Here is a 17,618-nt window from a genome sequence, read left to right on the forward strand (position 1 = left end):
TGTCCAAAATGAGTGGCTGAGGGTAGGTTATTGCTAAGCAAGTGCAGCTCGGGCGCGCTGTTGATAACCTCTTCCATCATTTTACTGTGATTGAGAATTGGCCGAAGGGTGGTAATTGGCTGGGTTGAATTTGTGGAGAGGACATACCTGGGCAATTTTCCACATTACTTGGTAAATGCCAGTGTTGCAGCTGTACTGGAACAGCTTGGGAGGGGCATGGGAAGTTCTGAAGCACAAGGCTTCAGTACTATTATTGGAATAGGAGTCTGCACGTCCTCCCCGTGTGTGCGTGGGTTTCCTCCAGGTGCTCCGGTTTCCTCCCACAGTCCAAAGATGTGCGGATTAGGTGGATTGGCCATGCTAAATTGCCCGTAGTGTCCTAAAAAGTAAGGTTAGGGGGGGGTTGTTGGGTTACGGGTATAGGGTGGATACGTGGGTTTGAGTAGGGTGATCATTGCTCGGCACAACATCGAGGGCCGAAGGGCCTGTTCTGTGCTGTACTGTTCGATCTATTCTATTGAATGTTGTCAGGGGCCATAACCAGTATCCAGTGCCTTCAGCTTTTTCTTGATATTACATGAAGGGAATCAAATTGGGAGAAGACTTTAATCTATGATGCTGGGAACTGCCACAGGAGGCTGCGATGGATCATCCACTCGGCCCTTCTGGCTGATTGTTGTAAATGCTTCAGCCTTAGCTTTTGCACTTATGTACTGGACTCCACCATCATTGAGGATGGGGATATTTGTGGAGCCTCCTTCTGCAGTGAGTTGTTTAATTGTCCACCAGCCAGCTCAGGCTGTGGTGCTGTTACCGAGACATTCTTGGTGATGAACATTGAAGTCCCCCATTCAACATACATTCTGCACCCTTGCTGTTCAACACCAAACGCACGACCACTCACTCCGTGGCCGCCACCAGACGTTGAAAAACAAATTGGTCGTGTAGTTGAGACTGAAGACAGAAGCCGTCAACTCCAGAACAATATCAGTGGTTTGATAGAGGGGCAGAGAAGTGGCAACGGGTATTTAATCCAGAAAAAGGTGGTGATGCATTTGGGGAGGGCAAATAAAGCAAGGGGCAAGAAGAGCAATAAAATTAAATCTTCTCCAAAGAAATAAACAGAACAGAACCAACAGATGCTCAGAAAAACAGCTTGAAAAGTGATGGCATGGGGACGGGGAGAGGGATTATTGAGTGAATATCTCCAGGATTGCTCCTGCCAAATTATGTAAACCCAATGAAAGTTACAGATATTAACTTGGAAGGAGGAGAGAAGGGAACCTACAAAAGTTAATTAGATAAAATCTGCTCGGGACAAGCTGACGTGTGAAACTGAAATATATAAAGACAGCCTCATCTTTACATAGGCTATGAAGTCGGTTTGGTAACAGATACAAGGGGTGACGATATACACACCTCTCAGTTATGGTGTCAGACTCCTTTTTTGAGATGCTCGTATAGACAAGTTGTACCAACCTGTTAAGTATAAAAAGGGAACGAGTGAAAACCACCCAGTGATTTCTATTCAAAGCATCTTGTGTGATCCGGCCTTTAGCTGATAGCATCATGTACAAACAAAACTTCCAGGTCACCACGAGAGCAAAAAAAAAAAAAAAAAAAATTTTCACACAGAAGCTGAAGAAAATAATTTGTCAGTTGACCTTTGGGAAAGGAAAACATGGGGCCTGCAGGTTTGGGAACGGCTGCTCTCTGGTTCATTTGGGATGGATAAATCTCAAACAAGAACACCTGAATTTAGGTGTTCAAAACAATGAGTGGTAAAAGTACACCGAAGGGTCTGTAAAGAGAGAATGTGGGATTTGAAGGTAATTGGCAAAACTCGCCTGAAGAAAGTGGAGAATTTAAAGAATTGCAGCGAGTTGTGATCCAGAATGTGCTGCCTGATAAAAGGAGGTGGGGGGGACGTAGATTCAATCGCAACTTTCAAAAAGGGAATTGGATCAGTTGTCAAATGGAGAGAAAAATCGCAAGACAATTGGGAAAGGGCAAGGAGTGATGGGGACAATTGGATAGCATTTTCACAATGGGGCGAAGGGTCCCCACATCTTGACCACACTACGATCTTTCAGCACCTGCAGAAATGAGAACATTTCAACAATTCAAGTTGGCAAAGACAAGGACATTCCGGATGAGCATTTCAGCAACCAGACACTTGATTCACTAGTTTAAAAAACACAACAAGTAATAGGGGGATGCAAATTTAATTGTAGTATTTTCAGTTGCAATTCAAGGAACTGATAAGGTAAAGAATCTGTTTTGTTTGCCTGTACATTTCAACTATATGGCAGGTGGAGGGGATCAGTGTTATAGTCATTTGCGGGCATTCAATTGTCATGCTTTCTTTTTAAAGATCACATCTCAATTTCTATCCAACTAAATCATAGAATGAAGGCAAGTCATCCGTAGTTTATACACAATGGTGGAGAATTTACAGTAAAAAATTATTTAAATTTTGGCCACAGGTCGGCTGGTCACTTTGATCCACTTAGCCAAAGCTGGCTCCACAATTTGGGCATCTCCGTTGTCGCAGCGCCAAGCAAAATAGGATCCCAATGGGAAAGAATAATATTGCACACAGCACTCCCAGGCAAGTGAAGTCATCTTCCAGTACGCCAACCCTGTTTGAAAAGAAAACAAATTCAATTAAAAAGTCAACATTGCCCCCCCCCCCCCCCATTTCATCACACCCACATAAACCAATTCACGAAATTCAAGACAAGTGATACATTTGATTGATTCGGGGGTTAATGGTATTAAATTGAGTACCAGTTGCAGAGATTAGGCTCGTGTTCCCTTGAATAAAAATCCAATTTCACCAGAAATCTGTCCTGGTCCACCCACTCCGAATCGACGACCGAGAAAGCACAACAGCGCCTATACTTCCTCAGGAAACTAAGGAAATTTGGCATGTCCACACTGACTTACCAACTTTTACAGATGCACCCCTGAAAGCATCCTATTTGGCTGCATCACAGCCTGGTATGGCAACTGCTTGGCCCAAGACGCAAGAAATTACAGAGTCGTGAACACCGTCCAGTTCATCACACGAACCTGCCTCCCGTCCATTGACATCTACACCTCCCGCTGCCTTGGGAAAGCGGGCAGCATAATCAAAGATCTCTCCCACCCGGCTTACTCACTCTTCCAACTTCTTCCATCGGGCAGATATAAAAGTCTGAGAACACGCACGAACAGACTCAAAAACAGCTTCTTCCCCACAGTTACCAGCCCTCTTATGGGCTGACCTGATTAATACTACACTTCTGTCTGCTTTACCCGATGCCAGTGTCTATGTATTTACATTGCGTACGTTGTGTTGCCCTATTATTTATTTTATTTTCATGTACTAAATCATCTGTCTGAGCTGTACCCAGAAAAATACTTTTCACCATACCTCGATACACGTGACAAACAACAAATCCAAAATACAAGATTAATCAGTGATCTAAATGAGGTGTTTGAAAATGCTTAAAAAGGATTTGATGGAGGGAGAGAAATCTTTTCCTCTGGCGGAGGGAGTCCAGAACAAGGGGCAGGAAGAACATTTAAAATTTTACCTGGATTGTCCAGGTGATGACAGGGAGCACTCATTCACACAAAAGGCAGAGGACCATCTCACCACAAAACAAGTCATGGAGGCCGGAGGCTCAATTGAAAATGTCAAAACAGATTGGGCAAGGACATTGAGGGATCAGAGACAGGTAAACGGAGGATACAGATCAGTCATGAACCAATTCAATAGTGGGACAGGCTCAGGAGGCTAAATGGCCTTATGATCCTATGAATGGTTTTGAATGCACAAAGCCAGCACCCAGTTGGGTGCCCCACCAAGTGGCCTTTCATCTGTCATGTGAAGAGCACCATGAATAATCCTTCTCCGTTGATTTCCATTTTCTCCAACCCTCACTGCCTGTTCTGTAGAGAGAGGACAGTCTATGTTCTGGTATTATCCATTCATGCCATCTTGGATCTTCCTGATGCACATTTTCCAGATGCTTTCCTTGCATTAACTCTTTCCAAACACATCAGATGCAAGCGTAAATGTTATTTGACTACAGAAGGGATCATAGCCAAACCCAATCATGTTCCTACTCTTTATCCATAGTGCGGACCTGGTGCGTTCGTGCCCAAGTTCTGGAACTGGACATGGGACAATAACATTCCTCCCCGGAAAAATGTTATGCGTTCTGCAACTGAACCAAGAGAATGCCACAAGATGAAACACCTCAATGCAGCTGGAACGTGTGTGGCTTTGCTTGCAATTTCAGCTCCTACCTGACTAGCTGAAAGAGTTTGTATTTAGTTTTCCAGATCAAGATGTTGGCGGTTCATAGAAGGTTCCGTTTGCTATGTTGCTTCCAGACAACAAGAAAACGGGAAGTGGCGCGTGATTACGGTAAAGCATTTACCATCTTGCTTTAGAAATCAAGAGCAACTTTTTTGGGTAAAGCAGTTTTAAAACGGATGGTTCCAACCCTTGTGTTACAATGGAAGGATGAAGGCAGTCGGGCTCAATGTGGGAGTCTCAGCAGCTCTGTACGACATGCCCAAAATTCCACCACATTCAGTAGTGACAAAACTGTCGACTGGGAAAGATGGGAGCTGCCATACCGGATGTTAAATGAGGAAGTGCAAAAAATTGCTTTCACTGATTTTCCTCTCCTCCTCCACCAGGGTAGGGGACGCGCGCCCAGGCGCGCACACAGAACTGGAAGTACAGTTTTAGAAAGCAAATTTACGCAAAATACTAAAATATTTAACTATTCAGAATCTTTAACACACAATTTCCCAATTTCTCCTGGTCAAAAAGCTCAGAATAAACATTTTAACACAACAACAGAAGTCTTTAAAAAGCAGACTGTGTATTGATTAAACATTTGGATTGTAAGGTGATGCAGTAAAAGTAGCAATCTTCACAGCCGGAGGGTGAACAACTGGAGCACACCACATTCAATAACACTATGCCCATGTGACTTTAGGTTTCAATTTTAAATACTCATTTCCACGAAGTCAGATGATCAACAAGGAAGTTCGTCTGGCACAGCCTTTATTGGGAGCATGAGATTAAAAGTCACACAGCGAGTGTGAGAGAGAGAGAAAGAAAATCAGACAGGGGCAAGAGGTGGGGGGAGGGGATGGTGGGGGATAGTGTGCAGTGGTGCAAGAGAGATGGGGCAAGGCCACATTGTGTGGAGATGCCGGGAGTGGTGGGGGGGGGGGGGGGGGGGGGGGGGTGGAGAGAAAGAGAGAGAGAGAGAGAGAGAAAAAACTGAGGCACACGAGAGAGAAACCTCGACAGAGGCATAGGAGGAAGAGTATGTGAAAGGGAATGGGGTACTGAGGAGGGCAGGACAGAGGGGGGGTGACAGCATGGAGACAGGGTAGGAGAGAGTGGTGGGGGCAGCGACAAGATAGAAAAAAAAAGGAAGGGACTCGGGGACAGGCGAGAGTGAAAGAAGAGAGTGGGGTCAGGGAAGGAAAGGGGAAGATAGGGGCATAAGCTGGAGAGATCGAGAAAGGGACACGAGCAAGAGCTGTGAAGTGCAATGGGTGGTGGCGCAGGAAAGAACACAAGACAATAGAGGGCAGGGGGCAGAGAGGGAAAAGGGGACGGGAGCACAGGTGGGAGAGAGAAGCATGCTTTGTTGAATGGGAGAGAGGATGAAGGATCAGGAGAGCAAAGAAGGAGAAGCAAAGGCACAAAAGCACAATAGAGATGGGAAAGGGAAAAGCAGGCAGGGCAACAAGAGAGAGCCAAAGAAGGGGTGGCAAGAACAAAGAGAAGGGGAGTAAGGGTCAGACGAGAAAGCAGAAGAGGTGGCGTGGGATAGAGAGAGATCAGGGAACAGGAAAGAACAGGAGGGGGAAGGACAGAGCTAGAGAAAAAAGGGGGGAGAAAGGAGGGAGAGAGAGTAGTGGATAATGAAAGAGAGGGTGGGGTAGAAAGAGATCAGGGCCCATGTGTAAGGAAGCAGGGGACAAAGTGGGTAGGGGTGGGGCGAGGGGAAAGGGAGAAATGGAGGGCTGAATAAAGGGAAGAGGAAAGTGAGAAGGATGTTTTTTTTTAAAAAAACAAAACCTCACCATAGGCTCTGGGGAAAAGCAATCTCTAAAATGGCATCTAGAACACATGACAGTGAGTCAGTCTATGCGGAAGTCGAAAATAGCTCTGAATCTGCATTGTGTAAAGCTCGTGAGAACAATCAATGATTACAGGAGGTCAGAGGTCATTGCAGGACTGAGGAAAAATTAAACAGGATGTCGGAAGCAGGGAATGCTGGAAAAGAACTTCTCTAGATACTGATCAGGAACAGGCCCCTGGATTCTGAGAGGTGCTCAGTTGAAACCTGAACCTGCCTACTCATTTTACAAATGTATCTTTACATATACAATCCTTGGAAGTTGCAAATTTGCAAACTAGAATTCTTCCCTCAAAAACTGCGGCTGTATTTCAGTGCCCCACGTGTCAAGTTTCACTAGATTTGATCCCAGCAGTAAAAAATAAGTTGCAATTGCCAAAAGGTATTGTCCTTCTCTTGTAGCACAGTCCCACCAGCCAAGGCTCAGTGGACAGCATGCTCCCGAGTCAGAGGTTTGTGGGTTCAGAACCCACGCCACAAGGCCTGGGCGCAAGTTCCAGGTTGACACTTTTCAGTGCAATACGGAGATTGCGCGACGCTGCTGAATGTTAAATTGAGGTCCCGTCTGCCCTATCAGCTGGATACAAAAATCCCCACGGCAGTATTTTGTAGAACAGCAGCGAGTTACTCCCAGTTTCCCCAATATTTAACCCTCAGTCGATACCACAAGAACAGATTATCTTGTCCTGTTCACACTGCTTTTGAGTGGGAGCTTGATTGGCTGCATTACGAAAATGACGTTACTTGAAAAGTACTTCAATGGCTGTAAAGGACAGCACGGTAGCACAATGGTTAGCACTGTTGCTTCACAGCTCCAGGGTCCCAGGTTCGATTCCCGGCTTGAGGGTCACTGTCTGTGGGGAGTCTGCACGTTTTCCCCGTGTCAGCATGGGTTTCCTCCGGGTGCTCCGGTTTCCCCCCCACAAGTCCCGAAAGAAGTGCTTGTTAGGTGAATTGGACATTCTGGATTCTCCCTCGGTGTACCTGAACAGGTGCCGGACTGTGGCGACTAGGGGCTTTTCACAGTAACCTCATGGCAGTATTAATGCAAGTCTACTTGTGACACTAAATATTATTATTATTAAAGCACTGACATGCCCCAAGGCTGTGCAAGATGCTGTATAAATGAAAGATCTCTTTCACATGCATAGAGCACTCCGCTGTACTGCAAGTGGACACTCCGGGGAGTGTCCAAACATTACTACACATGGTTAATGTAGGATATTTAGTAATCTGGAATTATTTTCTCTGGAAAAAGAGATTTAATTCAGCTGCATAACATCCAACAAACCTGGATCGTGGATAGGAAATACCTATTCCCCTTACCTGAAAGGTAAATAAATGGGGGCATAGATTTGAAGTTAACTGGTGGAAGGATAAGGAGGGAGTGTACGATCATATTTTTTTTTCCCCACCCTCAGTGGGTGGGGGCTCTGGAATGCACTAAAAAGGGTGGCGGAGGCAGAAACCCTCATTTTAAAAATACTTGGATATACACCTGGGGTGATGTGACATACAGGGCCACAGATCAAGAGATAGTAAATGAGATTGGATTGGATGATATTTTTTGATTGGCACAACAACAGCCAGTGCTCTGTGGTATCTCAGCCAATTTCAATCCTAATCATCCTGCACCCGTACATTATGAATTACTGATCACCAACAGAAACTTTTTTTTAGTTAGCAACTGGAACCAGGAATCAACCCTGGGGCTTTCTGACATATACAGCTTGGCTTTGCACTGGGCGAGCATGGCCAAGCCCACAGACAATTACTAATTTTCACGGAGACTCTGGAAAAATCACTGCCATTCTTAGCACTCTCGCCTTTTGAGTCCCGGGGGCTTGAGCAGAAATAACTATGCTCCTTCGGGCGACACAGTGGTTAGCACTGCTGCCTCTCAGCTCCAGGGACCCGGGTTCAATTCCAGTCTCGGCTGACTGTCTCTGTGGAGTTTGCGCTTTCTCCCCCCGTCTGCCTGGGTTCCCTCCGGGTGCTCTGGTTTCCTCCCGCAGACCAAAGAGGTGCAGGTTAGGTGGGGTCACAGGGATGGGGTGGAGGAATGGGCTTAAGCAGGGTGCTCTTTCCAAGAGCCGCTGCCGACTCGATGGACCAAATGGTCCCTTTCTGCCCTTCTAAGATTGTCATACTGAGGTAGCAGTGCTGCACTGTCTCCCTGGTGAGGCATTAAACCAATGCCACGTCTGCCCACTTGGAGGCGCATAAAAGATCACAATTTTGAAGAACTGAGTTCTCCTGTGCCTTAACATTGCAAAAATATTCTGGTCACGATCACAATTGTTGTTTGTGGGATCTTGCTGTTTGAATTGCCTGCCATTGCTCCTGACATTATAAAAGTGACTATATTTCAAAAAAACTTCACTGCTTGCAAAGCGCTGTAGCAACCGAAGTTGGCCACTTCCTGACCAAAATGGCGATTTACAAAAGTTGCAGGGAAAACTGGACAATTATAAAGAGACAAGCAGTGTGCAGAAGTTCATGTATATTCTGGCTGCAAAGAAAGCAGACAGCACCGAAACCAGCAGTTTGCATATTAATGAAGCGATCCCCGGGAACAATGGATACTACGATTAGCTACAATTGGGACATTCTATGGCAGGTCAGACTTCCCGGCGGCAACGGGGTCTGAAACAAAAAGTTACAAACAGCCCCAAGAACCGCCCAGCGATCGGGAAACAGCCCCAGTATTGGGGAATTCAAACCAATCGATTGGTATGAGGTCCAATCAATTGCAAGCAGGTATAGGGTCCGCCCAGATGGGCGCGAAGCCCCTGTGACCTATAAAAGTCAGGTCCCAAGTATAGTTCGCTCTCTTAGCCGGCCCTCCCAGCAGAACACCTTTGCAGCAGCTCTCCAAAAACTTGAACGTGAGAAGGAGAGGCCTGGCCAACAGCTACACCGACAAGTAAGTGTCCAACCAACGCACGCTACGAGAATAGACATTCCTGACCCCTTAGCCCATACCAACTGGGAAGCCTGCAGTCTCAGGACAGAACAAGAGGCCATTGTTCCCTGCTCGAAGATAAGTATTGGCTTATAGTGGTAGGAATAGTTTAGTCCGTTAGTATTAGTTGCATGAGTATCGATTTACTGTGTAAATAATAAACGTGTTTGATGGAACCTTACTAACTGGTGTATTGAGTCATTGATCTGAACTTGAACCTCGTGGCGGTATCATAAAGATACCTGGCGACTCTAGAGCTAAGGGATAAAACAGAGCCAATCGAGTGTAAAGCACACTCACCAGAACGAGCAACAGCACATAGAGGTGTCTAGTGATATTTTGAAGCGCCACATACTGCGAGTTTTATATCCCTAGTTTCCAAAAACTCTACTGAACAAATTCCTCAAAATTAGAAAGGGGACATGGTGGGTGGACAGGAGAAATACACGAGTGACGACATCTTGGCAAATCCTTTCAAACTTGAAATCAGTCAGTAAATATGTCCAAATGTTTTCTTCACCTCACTAAAAAGAGCTTCCACTAACGATTCATTTCAAATGCAGACAGTTAGAAGCTGTCCAAGGCATCCCCATGAGGAACCAGAGGCAAAGCAATTATTTCACATTATCCCCAACGCAAAGCAAGGACCTGACTTTCTTATCTGCACAGATCACCAGGTAAGTATCCCAGCTACGGGGGAATTCTGGCCGCTAATTTTACGATTTCCCAGTGCCTTCCCAGCCCAGTTTCAAAAAGAAAAGCCAATGCTGCTACATCAAGCTGTGATGGGCTAAACTAGATTGAAGGGTGATTATTTATACAGTGAGCAGTGCCACACAGCACAGTAAAATTCCAGAATCATCAAATTTAAATCTCAAACCAGAATGGAAAGAGGGTGTCGCTCGGGAAAAAAAACAAACAACAAAGCCCAGGTTCCTACCCAGTCTGGAAAATAGCAACCCAGCTTTCCTTATTCAGCTTTGTGCCAAGCAGGCTCGATTCTAATTAGAGGTTACTTTTTAATAATGATTAGACAACAGAGTTCATTCCCATTGGGCGCTTCTCTAGTCACACTGGAGATTTGAGACCAACCTCCAGACAATAAAACCACTTGCAGTTCTACATTCACCAAAGTGCAGGTAATGGATATAACTGTACGTTTGAAAATCTACTGCATCAGGGGAGGCAATGGCCCAGTAGTGGTATTCTCACCGGACTAGTAATCCCGAGACCCGGGGAATCCCACCAGGCACCTGTATTAAAAGTCTAATGAGGACCATGAAAACACTGCTGATTAGTCATAAAACCTCGTGCAGTTCACTAATGTCCTTACCTGGTCTGGCCTGTATGCAACTCCAGAACCACAGTAATGCCCTCTGAAATGGCCAAACAAGCAACTCAGTTCAAAGGTAATTAGGGATGGGCAATAAATATTGGTCCAGCCAGTGATGCCCACAACCCAGGAGTGAATTAAAAATATGCCCCCAGAAAGAAACATTTCAAAACAGGGTCTCATGCAATCCCATAGGCATGAAACAATCATATCCTTCAGTGAATTATGGATACTGTATTTACTGTTATCAGAATAGCATATTCGCTGTTGGGTTTCCTGCTTTGCAACAGCAATATGTTATATTTGTTTTAAAAGTACTAAAAGTACTAAAAAGACTTGTAACTTAGTAAGTTGTCATAAAACACCTCATAACGCGGTCCTAAGGGCAGCGGAGGCAGCAAAGGTCGGGAGACGGCACAGGGAAGGGAAATGTCAAAGACCAGCAAAAAAACGGCCGTGAATAAAGCGGCTGAAAGTCCGTCGGGGGTCAGTAAAGAAAATGGAGGCCGGAGCACCAGGGGAGGCCGCATTGCTTACGGCTGAAGAAATAACTAAGGTGATGGCCGTGGAAGTCGAAAGGCAGTTCACAAAACACATGGAGAATGAGGAAGGAGATGGGGGCGGTTTTGAAAGTGCTGGTGGAGGTGGTGATTTCCCCAGTGACGACGGCGGTGGCGAGCGCAGTGGTGGAGGTGCGGGAGGAAGGCGAGGTGCTGAAGGAAGTGGAAGAGACATTACTGCAGCACAGTGATCAACTTACCTCGATGGGGAAGGAGATGCGGAAAGTGATAGAGATCAACAAGGATCTGCGAGGCAAAATGGAAGACCCGGAAAACCAGGCGACAAAATTTGAGGATTGTGGGGCTGCCCGAAGGAGTTGAATGACAGAGGCCGACTGAGTATTTTGCCACGATGTTGCTGAAACTTTGGGGGAGGGGGAGGATCCCTCCCGATATGAACTGGATCGGGCTCATCGGTCGTGGAGGCCTGTACCAAAGGAGGGTGAGCCGCCAAGTGTAGTGACTCTGTGCTTCCGTAGGTATACGTGTATACCAGGACTTTACGGTGGAGCTGGCAAGGAGGCGGGCTGCTTTCAACCAGGTGAAGAGGGCACTGTACGTTAGCAGGGTGCAGTGCGGCATTGTATATCCAGCAAAGCCGAGGGTGACCTACAAGTTCAAGGACTTTTATTTTGGGGACGGCGGAAGCAGCGGAGGAGTTTGCGAAGGCAGAAGGACTGTGGCAGAATTGAGAAATGGTCATGTACCGATGTAGCCTCATGACTGTATTTTTTCTTTTTTGTTTCACTGCGTGCTGGTGTATGGGCTATAGGAGCCAATATTGTATATTTTTGGACAAGGGAAGAAATGGGACTTTCAGTCGGAATGAGGGCTCTTTGGGGTGTAGGTGGATTTACGGGGTTTGTGTGCTAAAAGGGGATTTCTGGGCTTTCCTAGGGCCGGCCCTAGGGGGAAAGGGACCCGGGCGGGGGCCTCCACGCTGGCCGGTTTAAGCCGGCCAGTGAACGGGGGTGAGGTGGGGGAGGGGCTGCGGCCATCGGAGCCTGGCAAAACAGGGTCCGAGGGGTCTAGCCAGGGTGGAAAGTTGGGGGAAAGGAACAGAGGTTGGAGGGAGGAGTTTTACAAGAGGAAGTGGAGGGGAGGAGTTGGGAGTTTGGGGGGGGGGGGGGGGGGGGGGGGGGGGGGGCGGGGTGGTGTACAACTCTTGGGTGTCATTTACAGTACTCTTTCGGGGGGTTGGATGGCATTGAGTGTCGTCCGGGGGGAGGGGGGGGGGGACACGATTCTATAGGTTAATGGTGACCATTGCCGATTCCGGAGGACTCCTTGACTCCTTTCTCTTTTTCGCCTTTTGGTTTTTTTTCCCTACTATGGGAGGGTTTGTTTTATTTGATGCATATATTGACAGGTGGGCCATTGGGTGGGGTGATGGGAGAATTGCTGATGTTAAGAGTATTGACTTTGTATCTGTTACCGTTTACTGCTCGTTGGTGGGGTGTAAATTTTGAAGGAAAATGTGAAAATGGAGAATAAAAACTTTAATAATAAATAAGTAAATAAATAAATAAAAAACACCTCAACTTATTTTGCAGCACAGTGGCACAATGGTTAGCACTGCTGCCTCTCAGCACCAGAGACCAAGCTCATTTCCAACCTTGGGTCACTGTCTGTGCAGAGTCTGCACGTTCTCCCCATGTCTGCATGGGTTTCCTCCGGCTCCAGTTTCCTTCCACAGTCCAAAGATGTGCATGTTACGTGGATTGGCCATGCTAAATTATCCTTTAGTGTCCAAAGATGCACAGGCCAACTGGTGCTGTGGTTATAGGGATAGGGCAGGGCTGTGGACCTAGGTAGGGGGGTCTATCAGAGTGCTTGTGCAGACTCGATGGGCCGATTGGTCTCCTTCTGCACTGTAGGGATTCTATGGATGAAGACATCACAAAATTGGCAACTTGCTGCAGGGTAAAGTTAGTATCTTAGAAAAGGTACAACACAGGAGGAGAGCATTCAGCCCATCTTGTCCATGTCAGCCCGATGATACCCAGGTGCCCTTTCCAATCCCACCTTCCTCCACCCGGCCCATAATCCTGCATCTTACAGCACTAAGGGTGCAGATCCAAGTACTTAAGAGTTTAGGGTCTCCTCAACCACCAACTCAGGCAGCAAATTCCAGACTCCCACCATCCTGTGTAAAAAAAAGTTCCTCATGTCCCCTCCATACCTTCTGCCACTTATCTTGAATCTATGTCCCATGGTTCTAGAATTCTGCAGCAATGGAAACAATTTTATCCTGTCCACTTTATCTCTTCCCCTCAATTTTGTACACACACTGAATTCATACTTTTTTGTGTTCACAAGTATAGGTTTGATTTTAAATTCATACAATATTTGTTACCTGCAAGCTGGACAACCACCCACCACTACAACAGAAGCTGCAGCTGGCTGCTGGATAATAGTGTAAGTGCTGGAGTAGTTGGGCCCTGGGCAGACAGGGGGCTGGATACCTGCAGGAGCAGCAGATACATACCCTGCAAAACAAAGCCAGCATTAGTTTGGAAACAAAATCATAGGACAGAGCAGGAGGCCATTCAGCCTATCAAGTCTGCACCAACCCTTTGAAAGACCACCCTCCCTAAATCCAATTCCCCACCCTATCCCTGTAATTTAGCCTCAAAACCTGACAGAATTGCCCCACCCCAAAAAAACAGAACCTTGTGCCTTACAAAAAAAATTTCATCTTTAAATAAATAACCATGGGATTAAAGCAACAATTCAGTGTTAACACCACAATAACCATTGGCCTACTTAAATTACAAAACACAGCCAGAAAACAATAATTTGCACAGTAAGATGAAAGACAATTCAGTTTAATTTACAACCCAGCAGTGAAACCTCCAGAATCTTAAAGCGTGGGAGCGGCTTTAAGGATCAGATTTTCCTCCAATTCATAAGAGATTTTCCTGAACCCAGTGATCACAACATCAGTCTTTCCTGCCCCCTTTCTAGCCCCCAGCAGCGTGAACTGAAAGTTTCAAAGCAGTAACCCCCTCCCGCCCCCAGTTTGCTGCCACTCCTGCCCAGGATTTGGCTCAATGTGCCAGTGCACACAATACATTGAAAAACAAGAGGCGCCGCACCTGAGGCCGGGTAAGAGTATGGTGGAGGCTGGTATCCGGGGGCCGGGATGCTCCCGTAGGTCTGGCCGTGGCCGTAGCCCCCCTCGGGCACTGCAGCGTAAGCGGGCGGCCTCTCCTGCAAGAGGGGCTTGTTATCCATGGGTGGGGAGAGGAAGCGGCGATCGGATCCTCCACCTCCTCCAGCGGCAGCAGGCGCTGCTCTCAGCGCGGGGGCCGGGATGGATAGAGAGGGGGGGCTTGGGGGGGGACACACACAGTGAACGGCCCGGCACTCTTCCCCCGGGGTTTGTTACACTGGGTTCGGCGTGCGCGCTCCGGGGAATTCCCCCCTCCCGAACTCGATACAAAGTCACAAGATTCCAATCACGTGACGGGCAAACAGCGTGATTTCCGCAATAAGAAAGGGACCGCCTCTCCCATCCTTAAATAAACATCAGCTCTAACTCCACCTCCCATCTTTTCTTAAAGTGCACCTACCCCCCCCCCCCCCCCCCCCCACTCTATTCAGACCCTGCAATGGCCATCTCCAAAAAAAAAGATAATCTAACCATCTCCCCCTGATGTTTAACTTCAGTACCAGCACTCAATTCCCCCGCCTGGGGTGGGGGGACCTTTCATCTGCAAGTTACCCATGTAATACTGGGGCTCTATAACAGCAGGTCAGAGGTTGGGCATTCTGTGGTAATTAATTCACCTCCTGGTCCCCCCCCCCCCCCCCCCAAAGACTGTCTACAAGGCACAAGTCTGGAGTGTGATGGAATATTCTGCACTCGTCTGGCTCCAAAAGCACGCAGGCTTGACGTCATTCCGGACAATCCAACCTCCTTGATCGGCATTCATCATCTTCAAATTCGCTCGCTCCTCCACCGGTGCACAGTGGCACCATGTTTGCCATCCACAAAGCCTCTTCGACAGCACCTTACAAATCTGTGACCTCTACCGCTTAGAAGGGCAAGGGCAGCAGATGCATAGGAATGCCACCACCTTCAAGTCACAAATTATATCGCTGTTCCTTCACTGGTTTCAGTCAAAATCCTAGAACTGCTTCGGTAACAGCACAGTGGGTGTGCCTACGCCAGATAGACTGCAGCGGTTTAGACTAACTTGAGTACTGTGTGCACTTCTGGTCACCTCATTGCAGAAAGGATATAATTGCATTAGAGAGGGTGCAGAGGAGGTTTATAAGGATGTTGCCAGGGCTGGAGAAAATGTAGCTATGAGGATAGATTGGATAGGCTGGGATTGTTCTCATTGGGGGGGGGGGGGGTAGAGATTTGATTGAGATGTACAAAATTGTAAGGGACCTGGATAGGGTGGATGGGAATGGCCAATTTACCTTAGCAAAGAGGTCAATGACTAAGGGATATAGATTGAAATTGGTCGATAGGAAGATTAGAGGGGAGATGAGGAAAGATCTTTTCGTCCAGTTGGTAGTCGGAGTCTGGAGCTCACTGCCTGTGTAGCCACCGAAGTTGGCCATTCCCTAAATACAAAATGGAGGAACGCAAAGCTTGCAGGTTAAAATGGACAATGTTTGCAGCACAAGCAGGCTGCACCAAGCCAATGTGTATTCTGTCTGCTAAGAGAGCAGACAGCACCGAAACGAACATTCCGCATACTAATGAGGCAATCTCTGGGATAGTTAACATAGTAATGGAACGATCCCAGGGACAATGGACACAAATAGGGAAGTGATTGCAACAGTGTATAGGATACCAGACACCCCGGCACCAGCGGGGTTCGAAAACAAAGCACCTGAAGGCCCGCCCAGTAGCCAAGGAACAGCCTCAGTATTGGGGGGATTCAAACATATCGATTGGGAAGAGACCCAATCGATTCCCAGCAGGAAAAGGGTCCGCCCAAAAGGGCACGAAGCCCTGGGACCTATAAAAGACAGGTCACACACTTAGTTCGTTCTTCTTAACCAGCCCTCCTCTCTGGACCAGCATTTCGACCAGCTTTTGCCAAAGAAGACCTTGAACGAGAGAGCGGAGAGGTTTGGGACAGCAGCCGCCAGCAAGTAAGTCTCACAACGATCGCTACCAGAGATAGACACTCCTGACCCCTTTTTAACCCGTACCAACCTGAAGTCTGCAGACCAGAGCAGAGCAAGAGGCCTTGTCCCCTGATCCGGCAGTTCCCTTTGAGATAAGTATTGGTTTATTTAGCAGTAGGAATAGTTTAATCCTCTTAGCGTGTGCATGGGTAGTGTTATAATTGTATTATAATAAACTCAGTTGTTTGAACTTACTAATTGGTGTATGGTTTTATTGCTTTGAACTTGACCTTGAAACTTGTGGCGGTATCTTAACAATACCTGGCGACTCCAGAGCTAAGTAACGAAACAGAGCCAAATTGAGTGTTAAGCACACTCACCCAAAACGAGCAACACCTGAAAGAATAGTCGAGACAGAAACCCTCAACTCATTTAAAAGGTATCTGGATAAGAATCTCAAGTTCTGTAACCAGAAGGGCTACAGGTCAAATGCTGGATTAGGTTGGGTGGCTATTATTTCGGCCGGTGCAGAAACGGTGGACCATGTGGCCTCTTTCTGTGCAGTAAACATTAGATGATTCTATGCATTTTATACTACAATCTTCTCAAGGGAAAGTAGGGATGGGTAATAATTAGGGACAGGAAATAAATATTGGCCTTACCAGTGATGCTCACAGATCCCATAAACAAATAAAAAAAAGTTTGCAAAGCGCACCCCAAACACTCTCTGCAGCTTAAAATGTGTCGTAAAGGGAACTGACCTGCAAACAACAAGCATCCTATTTTAATGGGAGCCAATCTGCAAATTCCAAGTCAGCAGGATTATTCACCCCATCTTAATGGGACCTGGTCTGCAGCATCTTAGTATTACAAAAGCAAAATACTGCAGATTCTGGAACTCTGAAATAAAAATAGCAAATGCAGGAAATATTCAGCAATGTTCCAGCACTCTCTGTGGCGAGAGAAACGGAGTTAATGGGCTGAATTCTCCGCCGTCGGGATTCTCCGTTTTGCCGGCAGCCCAGGGGGTTTCTTGAAATCTGGTGCAGCGGAATGGAGAAACCTGCCCAATGTTTCAAACCATTCTACTGAATGGGCATGAATCTGAAATGTAAATTCTTTCCCTCTGCACAGCTGCTGACTGGCCGGCTGAGTGTTTCAAAAATTTTTGATTTTTATTCTGTCTAAAAGGGGCCTGCCCCACAATATCCACTTCAACGGGGCTGTTTAGCACAGGGCTAAATAGCTGGCTTTGAAAGCAGGCCAGCAGCACGGTTCGATTCCCGTAACAGCCTCCCCGAACAGGCGGCGGAATGTGGCGACTAGGGGCTTTTCACAGTAACTTCATTGGAAGCCTACTCGTGACAATAAGTGATTTTCATTTTAATTTCAACTTGGAAAGGTCTGGCCTCTGCACTTAAAAGTTATGGTGACTTAATTTGCAATACCCTATCTTAAAAGAGATCCAACTTTTCTTAATTAACTGGGACAGTGGCCATGTA

General features: G+C 46.8%; 1 protein-coding gene across 1 annotated transcript; it reads right to left on the reverse strand.

Annotated features, from left to right (window-relative positions):
* Positions 1-2,209: 2,209 nt before the first annotated feature.
* Positions 2,210-14,492, reverse strand: bri3 (brain protein I3). The gene is made up of 3 exons (XM_038820615.1): positions 14,121-14,492; positions 13,379-13,511; positions 2,210-2,642 (listed from the first exon to the last, which is right to left on the reverse strand). The coding sequence occupies exons 1-3, from the start codon at positions 14,257-14,259 to the stop codon at positions 2,510-2,512; spliced, it is 405 nt and encodes a 134-aa protein (XP_038676543.1). The 5' UTR covers positions 14,260-14,492; the 3' UTR covers positions 2,210-2,509.
* Between the last annotated feature and the right edge of the window lie 3,126 nt (positions 14,493-17,618).

Source organism: Scyliorhinus canicula, chromosome 15 (assembly GCF_902713615.1).
Source record: "Scyliorhinus canicula chromosome 15, sScyCan1.1, whole genome shotgun sequence".
In the NCBI taxonomy this organism is placed as follows: Eukaryota; Metazoa; Chordata; class Chondrichthyes; order Carcharhiniformes; family Scyliorhinidae; genus Scyliorhinus; species Scyliorhinus canicula.

Coding starts and splice junctions, on each gene's coding strand:
- bri3 (XM_038820615.1), bottom strand. CDS start 14,259: ATGGATAACAAGCCCCTCTTGCAGGAGAGGCCGCCCGCTTACGCTGCA. Junction 13,512..14,120: donor ATACTCTTACCCGGCCTCAG/GTGCGGCGCCTC, acceptor TTTGTTTTGCAG/GGTATGTATCTGCTGCTCCT. Junction 2,643..13,378: donor GGTGGTTGTCCAGCTTGCAG/GTAACAAATATT, acceptor CTTTTCAAACAG/GGTTGGCGTACTGGAAGATG.